This window comes from Sapajus apella, unplaced genomic scaffold, assembly GCF_009761245.1.
Source record: "Sapajus apella isolate SASKATOON/1434 unplaced genomic scaffold, GSC_monkey_1.0 scaffold22, whole genome shotgun sequence".
Classification (NCBI taxonomy): domain Eukaryota; kingdom Metazoa; phylum Chordata; class Mammalia; order Primates; family Cebidae; genus Sapajus; species Sapajus apella.
This window is the reverse complement of record NW_022436962.1, coordinates 10,696,054-10,713,438: the sequence shown is the minus strand read 5'-3', so window position 1 is coordinate 10,713,438 and position 17,385 is coordinate 10,696,054. Positions and strand designations below refer to the sequence as shown.

General features: G+C 40.8%; 1 protein-coding gene across 2 annotated transcripts in view; it reads right to left on the bottom strand.

The window, feature by feature from the left end:
* Nucleotides 1–7,998: 7,998 nt before the first annotated feature.
* Nucleotides 7,999–17,385, bottom strand: part of C4BPA (complement component 4 binding protein alpha) — a 38,911-nt gene continuing 29,524 nt past the window's right edge. For both annotated transcript variants that reach the window (XM_032289065.1, XM_032289064.1), the window contains exons 10-12: nucleotides 10,973–11,143; nucleotides 9,132–9,307; nucleotides 7,999–8,420 (exon numbers count right to left, since the gene is read on the bottom strand). In XM_032289065.1, the coding sequence (XP_032144956.1) occupies nucleotides 8,247–8,420; nucleotides 9,132–9,307; nucleotides 10,973–11,143 (521 nt within the window). In that variant the 3' untranslated portion in view covers nucleotides 7,999–8,246. The remainder of the gene's footprint in view (nucleotides 8,421–9,131; nucleotides 9,308–10,972; nucleotides 11,144–17,385) is intronic.

Below are 17,385 nucleotides of genomic sequence, written 5' to 3'. Positions count from 1 at the left end.
GCCTTGGTCATCCTAACTAGTTTACTAACATATCCTTTTTGGGTTGCCTTTCCTTTCACATTTCACTGCCTTTCTCTCCTGGTGTTTCCTGTACCTCCTAAGCAAATGACCTACACTTTAATTCTTGTTTCAAGGTATGTTTCTAGGGCTCTGGGAGAAAGGTACATAGGAATAAGAAAGGAATTGGTAAAGCACATGATATCGCAACATTTGGAATGCATTTGATAGACTGAAAAATCTCGGAGCATTTAGGAGGAAATGTAAATAGAAATATAGAAAACAAAACAAGCAAGCAAGCAAATAATATTACTGGAAAAGGAGATTATAGACCACCAATTAAAGCAAAAGAAAGGAAGCACGCTCACAAAACGCTATTTGGTATATTGCATAGTCATAACATATAAAAGTTACTGATGCAACTAAAATTATGCAATAATCATATTCAAAGAAAAAAGAAAAGCAGGTGGTATATTAGAAAATGATTAAATATTTGTCTGTAATCAATAGATAACAGCTAAAATGAATAACAAGAAAAATAGAAAAAACATATTGTCTTAAACTATGAAGATAAATATCAGAAAAAAATTGCAAGATACGACAATGGTTCCCTAGGAGCAGGAAAAGGCAATTGTATGCACCAGATAATACGCTAATTTGTTAAACATGAATATATCTTAATTTTAAATATAAATAAAGGTCAAGAAATAGATGCATTTCTAACATGGCATGTACAAATTTAAAATCTTTAAATGTGAAACTTAAATTTAAAATGGAAAGAGAAAAATGGATAATATAATGGAGGTAAGCTATCTATACCTACCTTTATTGTTTCAATATTTGTTAGAACATGTATGTATTTATTTCAAATAATTTTTGAAAGAGATTTAAATAAAAGGATGAACTAAAGAATGGAAGCATAATTTAAATCTATGTGAAAATAAGTCAACATTACTCCTTTATATTAGTAAAGAATGCTAAGAAAGGAAAAATAAAGGGCCAGTATTATAAACCTCAACTATTTCTTCGGTATACTCTTAAAGACTGAGACTTGGGGTGAATAACTCTGTTTAAACACGTTAATAACATGAAAATATAAGCATACATAATTACCCATTCTTATCCACTCATAAAATGGTGTGGAAGGTGACTTTTTGGATAGTGGGAATTTTAATTTTATTTATGAAATTAGTTCATTTGTGGTTGGTGGAATAGAAGATCCTCAGCACTACTCCTCCCCATAAAAGTACAACTAGCAACTGTTAAAAGACAAGAACACCACCTTGAACTCACCAGAACCTGGGGGAAAAGAGGAGAAAGCCCCTACAACAAAACCACAACTGGTAACGGAAACGGCCATTTATAGACTGTGCCACCCTCTCCCCTAAGCTGGCATAACTGCCACTCACGGAGAATTTCCTGAGACCCACAGTTTCCAAGGTGGGAGGAGGGAACTGGAAGTGGACATCTGATCTCCCCACTGGTCTGGGAATTTTCATGGGAAGTCCACAGCAGTCCTGTCCCACAGGAAGCACTGGGAATGCCAGGAGGGCTGAACCACCTGGGGTGAATTGAAGACAAGTGGGGGGAAGGGGTGCTTATCACAGGGACTGACATGTGGATCTTGGTGTTTACACTGCATTTCCATCAGCTGGGCATCACGCAGAGGAGACTGGACAGTGCCATAGTGCTTCATGGGATACAATCCATGGGAAGGCCTGAGTCCCTGATCAGATTTCCCACACAGCCTGGATGCTTACATGGAACTTTCCCCTGACCTGGAAGCAACTGAAAGGTCAGTGATGAAGTTCTGGTGCTCTCTTACGTCTTCCCCAGACCTGGAAACCACTGCAGGTCTGTGTTTAAGTTCCTGTGAATGATATAAGTTCTTGTGCTCACACTAAGTCTTCCCCAGACTGGGAAACAATGAAAGGGCAATGATTTAGTTCCAGGGTAGTGTTCAAGTTCTGGTGCTCAATATAAGTCCTTCCCAGAATGGGAAGCAACTACAGGCCAGAAAGTTAAGTTATAACGTTAAGCAGTAAAAGTCTAACATCACCAAAGAACACCTGCAAAAGCTGGAGAAGGTGGCCATCTCTTAAATGCACAAGCATCAATGTAAAGACACTGGATTGGAAAAAATCGTGGACAAAAACCAACAAAGCTCCAGCAATAGACCCTGAAGAATTAAAGATCTGTGAACTGTCTGACAAATAATTAATAATAATCCTCTTTTAAAAGCCCAGGAAATCACAAAAGTTATGGATAGAAAATTAAATAAAATTTAGAAAACAGGCCAGAACAAAATAAGAAATTTGACAAATAAATATGAATAATTTTTGGTTTTTGTTTGTTTTTTAGAGATGGGGGTCTCACTTTTTCATCCAGCTTGGAGTGCAGTGGTATGATCATAGCTCAATGCTATCTCAAATTCCTGGTCTCAAGTGATCCTCCAGTCTCAGCCTCCAAAGTGGCTGCTACAGGCACATGCCACAATGCCTGGCTAATTTTTAAGTTTTTTGTGGAAACAAGGCTTCCCTATATTGCTCAGGCTGGCCTCAAATTCCTGGGCTTAAGTGATCCTCCCCCTTTGCCCTCTCAAAGCACTGGGATTACAGGCATGAGCCACCAGGCCCAGGCTAGGAACAACCTTTAAAAACCAAATAGAAATTCTAGAAATAAAGGATGAAATAACTTAACTGAAAAACTCAACAGAAAGCTTCAGCAGCAGACCTGATCAAACAGAAGAAAGAATCAATAAGCCTGGCCCTTATGCCTATAATCCCAGCACTTTGGGAGGCCAAGATAAGAGGATTGCTTTAAGCCAGGAGTTTGAGACCAGCCTGGGCAATATAATAAGACTCCTTGTCTCTTAAGAAAAAAATCCAGGCATGGTAGTGCATGCCTATAGGCCTAGCTCCTCAGGAGGCTGAAATGGGAGACTTGTTTAAGCTTAGGGGTTCAAGGTTACAGTGACCTATGATTGCACCACTGTGCTCTAGCCTGAGTAACAGGAAAAACAAAAACAAAAACAAAAAACACACAAATTCAGCAAACTCAAAGACAGAACATATGAAATTAACCAATCAGAGGACAAAAAGAAAAAAAAGAATAAAATGCAACGCAGAAGGCCTATGAGAATTATGGGACTCTATCAAACTAACCTCTGCGTAATAGGAGATTCCAAGAAGACAAGAGACAAAAAGGCCTAGAAAGAATATTTAACCAAATAATGGCTGAAAATCCCCAAATCTGGGGAAAGATTATAGCATTCAGGTACGTGGAGCTCAGAGGTCACCAATCCACTTCAACCCGAAGAGGAATTCTTTCCCAAGGCACATCATAATTAAATTATCAAATGCCAGACATAGAAAGAATACTGAAAACAGCAAGAAAAAAGAAATACGTCACATTAAACAGAGCCCTAATACAGCTTTCAGATTTCTCATCAGAAACTCTGCAGGCCAAGAGAGAGTAGAAGGGTATATTCAAAGTACTGAATTTAAAAAAGTCCAACATGAATATGAGTACCCAGCAAAGCTAACTTTACATAGGAAGGAGAGATAACAACTTACCTGGACAAACAAAATTTGAGGAAATTCAAGACCAGATTTGTTTTAAGATAAATGTTAAAGAGAGCTCTTTAATCTGAAAGAAAAGGACACTAATGTGTTAGAAGAAAACATCTGGAAGTATAAAACATATTGGTAAGAGTAAGTATACACACACATTTAGAATAATGTTGTAACTGTAGCAACTCAATTACTTATATCTTTAGCATGAAGACTGAAAAACAAACTATTACAAATAATAACTATAACAATAGAGATAGGCAATATAAAAAGATGCAAATAGAAACATCAAAATGTGGGGAGGAGTGATGTTAAAGAATAGTTTGTTTTTGCTTCCACTCTTTTCTTTGTGATCAAAGTTAAACTGTTGTCAGTTTAAAATAAACTGTTATGGCTATAACATTTTTATAAGCCTTAAGGAAACCACAAAGCAAAAACTTATAGTAGATACATTAAAAAATAAATATCAACAACCACTGTGGAAGACAGTGTGGTGATTCCTCAAAGACCTAGAACCAGAAATACCATTTGACCCAACAATCCCATTACTGGGTATATACCCAAAAGAATATAAATCATTCTATTATAAAGATACATGCATGTGTATGTTTATGGCAGCACTATTCACAGTGGCAAAGACATGGAATCAACCCAAATGTCCATCAATTATTGACTGGATAAAGAAAATGTGGTACATATACACAATGGAATACTATGCAGCCATAAAAAGGAATGAGCTCATGTTCTTTGCAGGGATATGGATGGAGCTAGAAGCCACTATCCTCAGCAAACTAACACAGGAACAGAAAACCAAACACCACATGTTCTCACTTATAAGTGAGAGCTACACAATGAGAACACATGGACACAGGGAGGGGAACAATACACTAGGGCCTTTCAGAGGGCAAGGCAAGGGAGAGCATCAGGATAAGTAGCTAATGCATTCAGGGCTTAATACCTAGGTGATGGGTTGATAGGTGCAGCAAACCACCATGGCGCACATTTAAATGTGTAACAAAACTGCATGTCCTGCACATGTAACCCAGAACTTAAAATAAAATTTTAAAAGACTTTTAAAATAAATAAATAGCATGAAATCAAAACAGGGTACTAGAGACAATTACTTAACTATGAAAGAAGGGAGTAAGAGAGGAACAAAGAAAGAAACACTCCACACACACAAAAAAAACACACACACAGAAAATAAGCAACAAAATGGTAATAGTATGTCTTTAGCTGCCAGTAATAATCTTGAGTGTGAATGGATTAAATTCTCCTATTGAAAGACATGGAATGGCCGAATGGATTTTAGAAAACAAGACTCAGCTACATGCTGTCCTCAAGAAGCTCATTTCACCCATAAAGACATGCATACGCTTAGTATGAAAGGATGGAGAAAGATAACCAATGCGAAAAATAACCCAAAAAAGCAGGAGTAGATACACTTAGATCAAATAGACTTTAGATCAAAAACAATTTTTTAAAAGAAGATCATTTTGTAATAAATGTAATGATAAAGAAATCAATACAGCAAAAAGATATAACAATTGTGTTTGTGCATGTATTTATGTATGTATATACCCACCAGACCAGAGTATCTTAATATATAAAGCAAATATTAATAGACTTAAAGAAAGAGATTGACTGCAATACAACAATACTAAAAGATTTCCACATCCCACTTTCAGCAATGAACAGATCATCCTGACAGTCAACCAACAAAGAAAGTTTGGAGTTAAACTATACTCTATCAAAGGAACAAATTGACATTTGCAGAACATTTCATCTAACAGCTGCAGAAACACATTTTCTCATTATCACATGAAATATTCTCCAGGATAGACCCTATGTTAGCCCATAAAACAAGTCACAATAAATTTTTAGAAATCAAAATTATATCAAGTACCTAAAACCAAAAAAGGCCATAAGACATAAGCCCACTGCTAATACCATTCTAAATGGGGAAAATTTGAAGGCCTTTCTTCTAAGATCTAGAAAAAAACAAAGATGCCCAGTTTCACCACTTTTATTCCACATAGTACTGGAAATCCTAGCCTGAGCAATTAGACAAGAAAAGGGGGGAAGAAAGGGCATTCAGCTTGGAAAGGGAGAAGTCAAATTGCCCCTGTTTGTAGATGACACTATCCCATATTTAGAAAAACATACACGCTCTATCAAAAAACTGTTAGAATTGATAAATGAAGTCAGTAAAATTGCAATATTCAACATTAACACAAAAAAGTTACTGATGTTCCTGTAAGCCAATAGAGACTGGCCAATGCCATGGTGCTCAGTCAACAGATAGAATCATGCAGAAAAGACAACTACAGAAGATACCATTTGTACCCTGGCCATATGCCCTTGACCTACTCTAGAGGTTACTGCAAATGGTCCCATAGGTGCCATTGGCTACCCATGTCTCTCTGCCTGAAGGTGACCCCCATCCTTGAAGCCTGCTTAGCCAGCCAACAGTGTGGATCCCTTGGGTCTGGGAGCCATTGCTACCTAGAGCAAAACTTCACCAGTGAGAGAAGAGAATAGGCAGATAAATACCCAGGTCTTCATCCTGAGGAGAACAACTCAGAGCTGGGTTCCACATGCTCTCAGATGCTGCCAGCGTGATTGAGTCCCTGTTGGCAATGCAATAACCCCCTCAACAATGTTTCCTCATGGGCTTTCCTCCCTTCCCCATCTTACTGGCCACTCACTTACAGTGTTTTTTGGAGACACTTTCCAGGGAAACTAGTTGCTCACAAATTATTGGATCGGAGAAATTAAAAAATAAACATTAAACCAAGAAATTCCTAGTAGCCTAATAGGTAATGGCTTTTAAGATCATGGATAGATACCTTCTATGTTAAGTGAATGTCTTAGTCTATTTTCTGTTGCTTATAACAGAACAACTGAAACTGAGTAATTTATAAACAATTGGTAAAAAAAATTTTTTATAATTCTCAAGTCTGGGATATCTGAGGTCATGGCTCAGCATCTGGTGAGGGCTTTCTTCTTGTTGGGGACTCTGCAGGGTCCCAAGGCGGTACAGGGCATTACATGGTGAGGGGGCTGAGCGTACTAACTCAGATCTCTCCTCTTCTTATAAAGCCACAAGTTCCACTTCTGTAATAACAGCTGCAGAACACATTCTTCTCATTAGCATATGAAAGAGTCATCCTTGAATGGTTTAATCCATTTATCAGGACCGAACCCTCACAAACCAGCCACCTCTTAAAAACCCCAATTTTCAATAGTTCCACATTGGGGATTTACTTTCAACATGAGTTTGGAGGGGACAAACATTCATATTATAGCAGTGGGTTTCTCCAACAGCCCCATCTCCTCTGTTACATCTAAAGTTCAGTGGGAGTTTCAGTAAAAGCCTGCCATCATGCCATTTCCTTCACAAAATATGTTTGGGAAAACTAAGCCAAAAAGGCCAATGTTCAAAAGGTCAGAGTTCTGTGTGCAAGGAAAGAAGAGACAGCCAAAGGAGCTGGAATAAAAGTGAGAAAGAGACTGCACAGGAAGCAAGAGTCAGAAAATGTGATGACTTAAAGGAATGAAAGTTCCTAGAGTAACCAGAGACATGAGGCAGTTTGATATGGGGTAACTCGTCTGTGTGGGGCAGTAGCTCAACCTGTTTTAATCTGATATTAAGGAAATGGTGACCAAATCAGATAGAAGACTTGAGAATATGCAGAGGGCTGACATGTGAGCTTCATCTTCATCTGTCTTTCGAAGTTCCTTCTCTGGGGTTGGAATGAGGAGGTCAGACACAAAATGTAAACTTCCTTCATGGAAGGCAACAGTGGAGATGTGGCATGAGTGAAAGAGACAATGTGAACAGGGGCTCGGGAAGGCGTGACTCCCCCAGATAGGGAGAATGCATGAGACTTTGAGGGTGTATTGACATTTAACCTCACCAGGGAGGACCTGAGCGCTATGCACACATGGAACTGTTGAGTAAAGGCAGTTTGTCCAGGATAAGAACCCAAGTATGGCCAGGCATGGTGTTTTACTCCTGTCTTCCCAGCACTTTGGAAGGCCAAGGTGGTCAGATCATTTGAGGTCAGGAGCTTGAGACCAGCCTGGTCAAAGTGGTGAAACCCTGTTTCTACTAAAAATACAAAAATTAGCCGGACATAGTGGCACATGCCTATAATCCCAGCTACTTGGGAGGCTGAAGCGGGAGAATCGTGTGAACCCCAGGAGGCAGAGGTTACAGTGAGCCAAGATCATATCACTGCACTCCAGCCTGTGCGACAGAGCAAGAATCTGTCTCAAAAAAAAAAAAAAAGAAAGAAAAAAAAATCACACCTAAGTACCTATTTTTTATGGCCTAAACAGCAAAACAAAAGTACTAACTTTATATTATGGGTTTTTAAAGGATGCTTATTTCGCAGAGTCCTAAATGACCACAAAGACAAAATAGTTTTTTATATGTATATTTTTAATCGAAAAAAAAAGTGTGCTTAGTGTCTTGGAAAGCAAAAACATGAGCCACACATAGGATGACTAATAATTTCACAATCTCAAAGCACTAAACTAGCAAATTATCATTTCTAGATATTTATTAAGATGAATATCAGTGCCAAATTGACAGTAGATTTGCTAACCTATCCATATTGAATTGCGAGAGGCAAGCCAGCAAGGCACGTTTTTTCCTTCCTTTGAGAAACATTATAGTTCTTTATCCAAAGTGGATTGTCTTTCCCTGTCTCTCTGCAGCTCCAGTTGTTTAATCTCCAGAGATAGCTTATATAACTCCAGGGCCATTTTCACATCCTCTGGGTTTGGAAGACACTGCATGAGATTTTTGCCTGCGAGCACTTGTTCACAGCCTTCAGGGGTCTCCTAAAAGAGATATAAGTGGTGGATGTGATTGAGAAGCTTCCCTCCTAATCACGAAGCAGGGTGAATCCTGACAGTGGAAGGACTACAGGATTGAACCAAGGCCAACCTCAGACTAGGGGTGGAGGCTGGGGAAACAAGAAATCACTTGCATCCCACCATAGTCTTCCCCAGGGGAACATGGATCTGTTCTGAGACAGCTGTACAGAAGGCCTCCATGGTAACAGAGGCTGTTTTTGCTGTCCATTGGGAAATGGAACAACAGTATATTATATAGCTTAACAAAAGTTAAGTTAGGAATCAGTACTACCAGGTCTATGAAACCCTGCTCTGTAAGGGCTCAGTTTTTCCTGTTCTCAAGTGAGAACAGGAAAACGCATGAGGTATTTATGCCACATGGGAAATCCTAGAGGAAGCAATATTTACCAAAGCTATAAGGAATTCCCTGAAAAGGAGCCAGCATCAAATGCTGGAGCTGATGACCAAAAAAAGCTCATTCATGAAAAAGGTTCACTGAGTGCCATATAGAACTCAGAGACCAACCCGAACTTACCAGAATGCTTCAAGACAGAAAGAGTTTCTCTGAGTGGAAGTGGCTCAAAAATGAATCCTGACAAGTCAGATTTCACCATTGTTGAGTGGTACAGAGATGTGGGGGATGCCACCATTTTTAAGGATTGACAGCACAGACCTTCCTTGAATTGTACCACTTACCCATTCACACCTGGGTACCTCTGGGTACCAGGTTCTGTTCCCAGAGCAAGTGATAATTTGGGGACCAACCACACCATAGCCAGAATCGCATTGGATGGTGACATTTTCAGACTCAACATACTGATTCTTATACACAGACAATCTTCCATTCACTAATTCTGGTTTCAGACACAAAGCTGTAATGGAAATATATTTTTAAGAAATCTACAAATCTATGACGAAGGACATGATAACAGTCTCAGATAAGAATGAACTGTACTTAGCTCTGCTAATGGTTCTATCTTTCCCTTCATTTGAAAACAATATTAACGTTTTATTGAATATGACTATCAGACTTCTGCTAAGCACTTAAGGTTGCTATCAGTTAAGTCTCCTGACAGCCCTGTGAAGTGAACACTGTTACTATTCCCATTTTATCTAAGAGACAGTTGAGATACATTAAGACACTTGCTCAAGGTGATAACATTTTTATATAATATGACAGGATATTTCTTTTTTTAATTTTAATTTCTGGGATACATGTATAGAACATGTGGGTTTGTTACATAGGTATATATGTGCCATTGTGGTTTGCTGCACCCATTAACCCATCATCTACCTTAGGTATTTGTCCTAATGCTCTCCCTCCCCTAGTCCCCTGCCCCCTGACAGGCCCCAGTGTGTGATGTTCCACTCCCAGTGTCCATGTGTTCTCATTGTTCAACTCCCACTTGTGAGTGAGAACATGCAGTGTTCGGTTTTCTGTTCCTGTGTTAGTTTGCTGAGAATGGTGCTTTCCAGCTTCATCCATGTCCCTGCAAAGGACACGAACTCATCCCTTTTTTATGGCTGCATAGTATTCCATGGTGTATATGTGCCACATTTTCTTTATCCAGTCTATCATTGATGGGCATTTGGGTTGGTTCCAAGTCTTTGCTATTGTGAGCAGTGCTGCAATAAACATACATGTGCATGTGTCTTTATAGTAGAATGATTTATAATCCTTTGGGTATATACCCAGTAATGGACTGCTGGGTCAAATGGTATTTCCGGTTCTAGATCCTTGAGGAATCGCTACACTATCTTCTACAATGGTTGAATTAATTTACACTCCCGCCAACAGTGGCAAAGCATTCCTATTTCTCCACATCCTCTCCAGCATCTGTTGTTTCCATGACAGGATATTTCTAAAAGAAGGTATGTGATCCCAGAATCCCTGCAAGATTCTAATTATAAAAATTTCCTTCTTGCCTATTATTCTCCTGTGTACAAAAGAGACAATGGTGGCAAATAAACACTGAAGTTGTTGACAGCAAAGTCATGCATGTTGACAGCACACTTCTATTCATGTAAAAATCAGACCTGATCTCAATTCCTTCTGTCCCCACAACTGCTGCAAACTAAGAGTCCCCCTTCACCCTCACACCAACACACACTATCTATAACACAGCAGGTGGTGCCTGCCCTGCATGAGGCTCTGACGGAAATAATTGTCACTCATGATGTTTAGAATTTGCTCAAGGGACCCTATATTCATACTAGAGCAAGTTTGCATGGAAACTTTGCCACAGGCCACAGGTACACTAAGATAAAATGTGATGCTTTTAGAATGTTTCTGGAAATATACAAGAAACTAGGTACGGGCTACCTCAAGAAGGCTGAATTTTGTGATTGGGAGAAAGAAGTGGAGGAGATGCCCTTTGTACTTTTTCTGTTGGGTACCATTTGCATATATTGATTATTTAAAATAAATCAAATCAAATGTTTTCATGCTGCCTCTGGCAGGGAAGAAACTTAGATCTCAGTGCTCTCAGGAGAGGTCCACCCACTTAGTCTTGGGCTGAAAAGCAAGCTGGAGTTACCTTTACATTGAGGGGCTGGAGATGACCAGCGTGAGTCCCGGCAGGAGAGTCTTGCCTCTCCGTCCAGAATGTAGCCTTCATCACATTCATATATAAAGTCATCACTGAGAATAGCGAATGACGTAGCTTTTTTATAATGCCCATGGGCAATTCTAGGAGGAAAATTGCAGTCTTGAGGGAGAGACAGAAAAGTGAGAGAGTGTTAGTTCGTAAAGTGCATAAGGTAGCACATTGCAGAATGTGTGTGGTTTGTAGGAGGCTTCATTCTGTCCTTCCATCCTCTCTGTCCATAAGAGCACACAGCCAAGCCCAGGCACTCGTGCTGCCCTCCTGTAAGCCCCAGGCAGAACAACCATAGAGGGGCTCTCGTTATAGCCCTTAGGTTTTCCTTCATCTTATTGACAAGTTCACTCACCTTTCCACTGTTTAGGATCCATTTTGGCATGAAGGTGGAATTCAACCCTAAGTCACATCATACTCATAATACATTTAGTCACTTTCAGCCTAAATGCAGAGATATGCATCTGTGAGAAACTGTAAGGATATTAAATTATCTACAATCTCTGAGTCATTACTCCCCAAACGATACTGTCCATGCATGCCCAGGAAGAAAATACTGCATTTTAAACAGCTCTTAGGAAAAATGAAAAAGGTGACCTGAACATTGAAATAGCCAAGAGGACATGGTACAGAGAACCTCTCTGAAAGGGAACACTGTCAGGTCCACAAACATTGCATGAGAAAGTTAAATAAAGCAGAGCAGCAGAAATGCCAGACAAAGTACTACACCAGGGGACTATGGCAGTTATAACTACGACAATAAGATGCTCCTACAAGCATGGGAAGGGTGATGGCCCACAGTAAGTCAGGTTGAAATGCTGGGATTTCCATGTCAGATGGTGTAAGAAGAGATTAAATGAGTGAGCATGCTGGAGTGGACATTTGTGTACACTGGAAAATGCACCAGGTAGTTATGCCACATGGGAAGTCCTAGAGGGAATAACATTTACCAAAGCTATAAGGAATTCCTCGAAAAGAGGATAACCAGCACCAGATGCTGGGGAGCTGATGACAAAAAAGGTCATGAATGAAAAAGGTTCACTGATGGCCATAGAGCAGTCAGAGAGCTGCTCATAGGCCTCAGAAGCTAAATAAATGCAACCATTATAATGAATTGCAAGGTCAGAGAGGCAACCAGGGGTGCCTGAGAGTTATGAAGATTAAACCATACCATACTTAGGGATGAAAACAGATGAGAAGCCAAAAACAATATATACTTTATTTGTACCATCAAAAGAAATTAAGGATGGATGATCAAGGGACCAATAGCATTTGGCCCATAAAAGTGCCTTCCTTGCCCAATATATGAACCTAGGACACTTTTTAGGCCTGGTAATCATTAATTGAAGATGAAGCCAGTTGCCAGGAGTGAAGCTGCTACAAAATCTTGGAAGGTATGCACAGTAATGAGTCCGCCAGTCCTCTAAGAGGACCTATGTTTATTTATATAGTTACTGAGCACTAAAAAAAAAAAAAAGAGATAGATACAATAATTCAAAAATTATTTCAAATAGGAATTGAGTTGACATTGATACCTGGAACCATTATAGTTCTCCTATTAGACCACTTTGTGGTCATTTACATTATCCTTGAAAGTATAGTCAGAATAGATAAAATTGGCAGTTGGCCCAACCCCTAAATTGGATTCTTGACCTGTGGGGTAAGAGCCATCTTATGCAGGAAGGCCAAGTAAAAGCAATTGGTACTGCCCACCCACCTCATCGCCTCCTCAAGGCAAATAAAGTAACATCTTTAAAAATACACCACCACAGTACCTCCCAGAGGTAGGAGAGGAACATGAAAATTCATGCCACAAATAGCTAAAGACATGGGAGTAATCATCCCTGTTATAATCTCTATGAAATCCGTATCTGTCTACTACAAACATTAGAAGGATTCTGGAGAACTCCAGTATGCCACTGAAGAAAACACCACATTTTAGTTCCTATTGCAGCCATTGTACCAGATGTGTTATCCTTGCTAGGGCAGATTAATGCAGCTTCAAGTAAACGAGGCCACTGATTGAGCAAAGGTGCTTCTTCCCATTCCTAGCAGAAACAGTGTGCGTATACATGGAAGGTGTCAGAGTGTACATTTGCAAGTTTGTTCCTAGCCTAGGATAACCCTCCTACCCATGTCATAATAGAGTTAGAATATATGCTGACCATCTGGATATCCATAGAACGTGACATTGATACACTGTATCAATGGCATCATGTTAATTCCCCAGATAAACAAGAGGTATTAGCATGATGATGCTCCAAAGTAAAAAAAAAACAAAAACAAAAACAAAAGAGAGTCAGGAGTTTGCCACATCAATAAAACTTTCAGAGGTCCAAGGTTCAGGGAACACTAAGATATCCCATCTAAACTAAAGTCAAATTACTCCAAATTGTACATCCCAATCTGAAGAACGCAGCACAGCATCTAAATAGGACTTTTCAGATTCTAGATGCAGTATGATCCATACTTGGGGATACTGCTCAAACCCATAGGCTAGGGGGGACAAATGACTTCCAAGTTTCAGTGGGGCCCATGTTATCAACAGCAGGTCTAATCTGCAGTTAAATTATCCTGTTGCTTGAGGCCTTAGGACCCAGCAGAGCCTAGTGTATTGAATGTGGCTGTTGCAGGAAAGATGCAAATGTCAACAGGACAATTATACCATAGCCCCTAGAGATCCTGAAGCAAGGCTGTGAACTGCAACAGAGGATTTTATGCTTTCTGAAATATAACTCTTGGCATGTTAGAGTTATGTTTCCAGGTCCTGATAGAGAAAAGCTCCTGACAGTGGGTCATTAAGTGATCATGCAGCCAGAATCACCCATCATGAGCCAAGTCTGTCAGGCCCGTCAGGTTATAAGGCCAAGCAGGCAACCATTCATGATAAGACAAAAGCAGTGCATCTGGGATTGAGCATGGGCAGGACAAGATGGCACAGCCAATCTGCACAAACAGGAAGCCCAGTTCCTACTTGTGTGTAGCCACTGTGGCACAAGTGCCTCTTCCTTAGCTCACAGTTGTGGCTATGGCAGTTACCTAGTGTAACCAACTGTCAGGACAGAGAAAGCTCTGAGCATGGTTCACAGATAAACATTTTTGGTATTGTAAACCAAAAATAAAATTCTAAGGCCCCCCAACCATCTGAATGGACCACTCTTCTTGGCCAAGGGCATTCCAGAATTAACCTGAACATCTTGTTCAGGCGATAATGGAAGAGGGGCCATGCCCCATTATATCCCTCCAGCATGAACATCAACACAGATAAGTCTAATAAGAAACATTTACAGCTCAGCGTGGTGGCTCATGCCTGTAATCCCAGCACTTTGGGAGGCCAAGATGGGCAGATCACTTCAGGTCGGGAGTTCAAGACCAGCCTGGCCAATATGGTGAAACCCCATCTCTACTAAAAATACAAAAATTAGCTGGCCTCAGTGGCACATGCCTATAATCCTAGCTACTCTGGGAGCTGTGGCAGGAGAATCTCTTGAACCTGGGAGGCAGAGGTTGCTGTGAGCTGAGATAACACCACTGCACTCCAACCTAGGCAACAGGGTGAAACTCTGTCTCAAAACAAAACAAAACAAAACACATATCTCCACAAGCCCTCCCAGACATTCCTTTCTTCTGATAATAATTCAACCAATTGCCAATCAGAAAATCTACCTATGACCCGGAAACCCAGCCCCACTCTCTCTGCCCCTACACCACATTGAATTCTCCCACCCTTCCAGATCAAACCAGTGTAAATTTTACATGTATTATGTCTACCTAAAATGTATAAAAGCAAGGTGCACCCGGCCACCTTGGGCACATGTCATCAGGACCTCCTGAGGCTGTGTCACACATGTGTCCTGAACCGTGGCAACATAAATTTTCTAAACTGATTGAGGCCTGTCTCAGATATTTTGTGTTCACAGTATGTGTTATAGAGGAGTGAGAGATCACCTCCACCTCTAATCCCCTTAGCTCTTATGTAGGCTTTTCGGCTAGATCTAGAAATCAAATTGACAATGGGTAGATGAGCAAGGGGAAAGCATACAAATGTTATACATACATGGGGAGCTTCCCAAGAGAGTGATGCCTGAAGAAGAGGCCAAAGCAAGATATTTTATACTTTGTAAACAAAGAACAATAAATTTCAGAAGAAATGACAGGACAAGGGGTATTTGGCTAGGAACAATAAATGTCTAGGAGAGTCACTAGGAGATGTAGAGGGAAGGAGCTGTAACACTGGTGTAAAATAAAAGTTCCTTTGGGAAGTTTATGTATTCAGGTCCACTGCAGCCCCTAATTCCCAGTCTCTGGTGATAAGGGCTATTTTCTTGCTCTGGTAGGGGGAGGGTACTCCTCCCAGAGGAATCTTTATGGTTTGTGCATGCAAAAAGAGACAGGACAGCCAGCCCTTTCTGAAACTTAAATTCCTTTCATGTTTTCGACTTGAAATATTTAATACACCACTTCAGCATATTTTGAGATGGCATTACTTTCACTCCTTTGGTGTGTACACTGAAATGGATGGAAGCTGCGTCACAGCCCAGTCAAGGTCAGTCTTGAAAGACAACTTGTAAGGAGAAATCAAGCGGCCTAAGGATAGGCTAAATTAGGATTCAGGGCACAGAATGAATGGCTTGCCTGGTCAAGGGCCCGTAAGGAGAAAGACTGGAAGATTGGGCACAGGGAGATCTGGGGTAAGAGCAGGTAAGTAGGCATATGCGTGTGGGCAGGAAGTGTGAAGATCTTCGTGTGTCAACACTAGAGCATCCCCAGTACAAAAGGTATTAAACAACCAAGTAAAATCATCTCAGCCAGCTGAGGTAAGTCATTCTCTGTCATTGGCCTCATGGGTGCTGGCACAAGAGGAAGAGAAGCAGAGTGGCTGTGGTGGCATGCATGAAAAATAAGCATGGGCCCAACAGCATGGGCTCCCACTCACCAAGGCTCATCGTTGTCACTGCATATGAAAACCTGTCAACAGCAACGCTAAGTCCCTAGTATGATACCATCACTTGAAGCAACCAAAAAGCCACTTCCTAGCAAGTTGACTACATTGGCCCCCTTCTACTGTGAAAGGAAGAGCAATGTTTTCTGATAGAACTAGACCAATATTGCAGGCATGGGTTTGCCTTTCCTGCTTGCAGGACCTCAGTTAGCGCTATCATCTTAAGGGCTGCAGAGTGTCTGAACAATTGGCATTGGCATAGGATCTGCTACATCCAACTAGAAAGCCCACTCACAGCAAAGAACGTGTGTTGTTGAGACCGTGCTCACGGAATCCACTACTTCAAATCACGTACTGCGTCACTCAGAACCTGTTGACCTGTGAAAACACTGAATGGCCTATTAAAGGCACAGTTGAAGTGCTAGCTTGGAGGCAATGCTTGACAATGATGGGACACTATGTTCCAGAATGCTGTATTTATTTTGAATCATATCAACCTTTATATGGCTCTGGGTCCCCAGTAAAATAAATGCATGGGTCCAGGAACCAGGGGATGGCAGCATGAGTGGCCCCATTGGCCACCACTCTAAGTGACCTAATTGGGAAATTTGTGCTTCGCATCACTGAAGCTCTGGGATCTGTAGGTTTAAAAGACCTAATTGGCAAAGTGGGAACATTTCTACAAGGGGGAGATAGGAATTTTCCTATTGATTAATAAGCTGCAACTAATGCCTGGTTACTTTGGGCTCCTAATAGGGGTAATGAGCCCTCATCATCACTAGATAGAGCTATCAAACACAAAGGGAGGAGGGAAAATGAGTTAACACTTGACCCTTTTTGTTTGAGACAAAGTCTCGCTCTGTTGCCCAGGCTGGAGTGAAATGGTGCAATCTCAGCTCAGGGCAACCTCTGCCTCCCGGGTTCAAGCAATTCTCCTGCCTCAGTTTCCTGAGTAGCTGGGAGTACAGGCCCACACCACCATGCCTGGCTAATTTTTTGGTTTTTTAGTAGGGAATGAGTTTTACAATACTGGCCAGCCTGGACTCGAACTCCTGACCTCAAGTGATCTGCCCATCTCAGCCTCCCAAAGTGCTGGGATTACAGGTATAAGCCACCATGCCCGGCCCACTTTGCACACTGAGTGATGGTCTGACTGGAGGGCTCAGAGGCAACAGTAAGCTGCTGTTTGAGGAAGAAGAAGGAAGCAAGTTCAGAAAGGTAGGTTCGAATAGATTTCAACAGTTCTTGTTTGCAGATTAATACATGTGGACCAGAAATAAGGGTAGAAAGAAGATAATACAAAGAAACAAAAAGCAGTGCTTGAAAAGTCCAGATTACCTATTAGACGTGGTCTATTTTCACTGATTCAGAAAAGAGAAAAGTGAGAAGGCCAAAAGACAGGGAACACTCA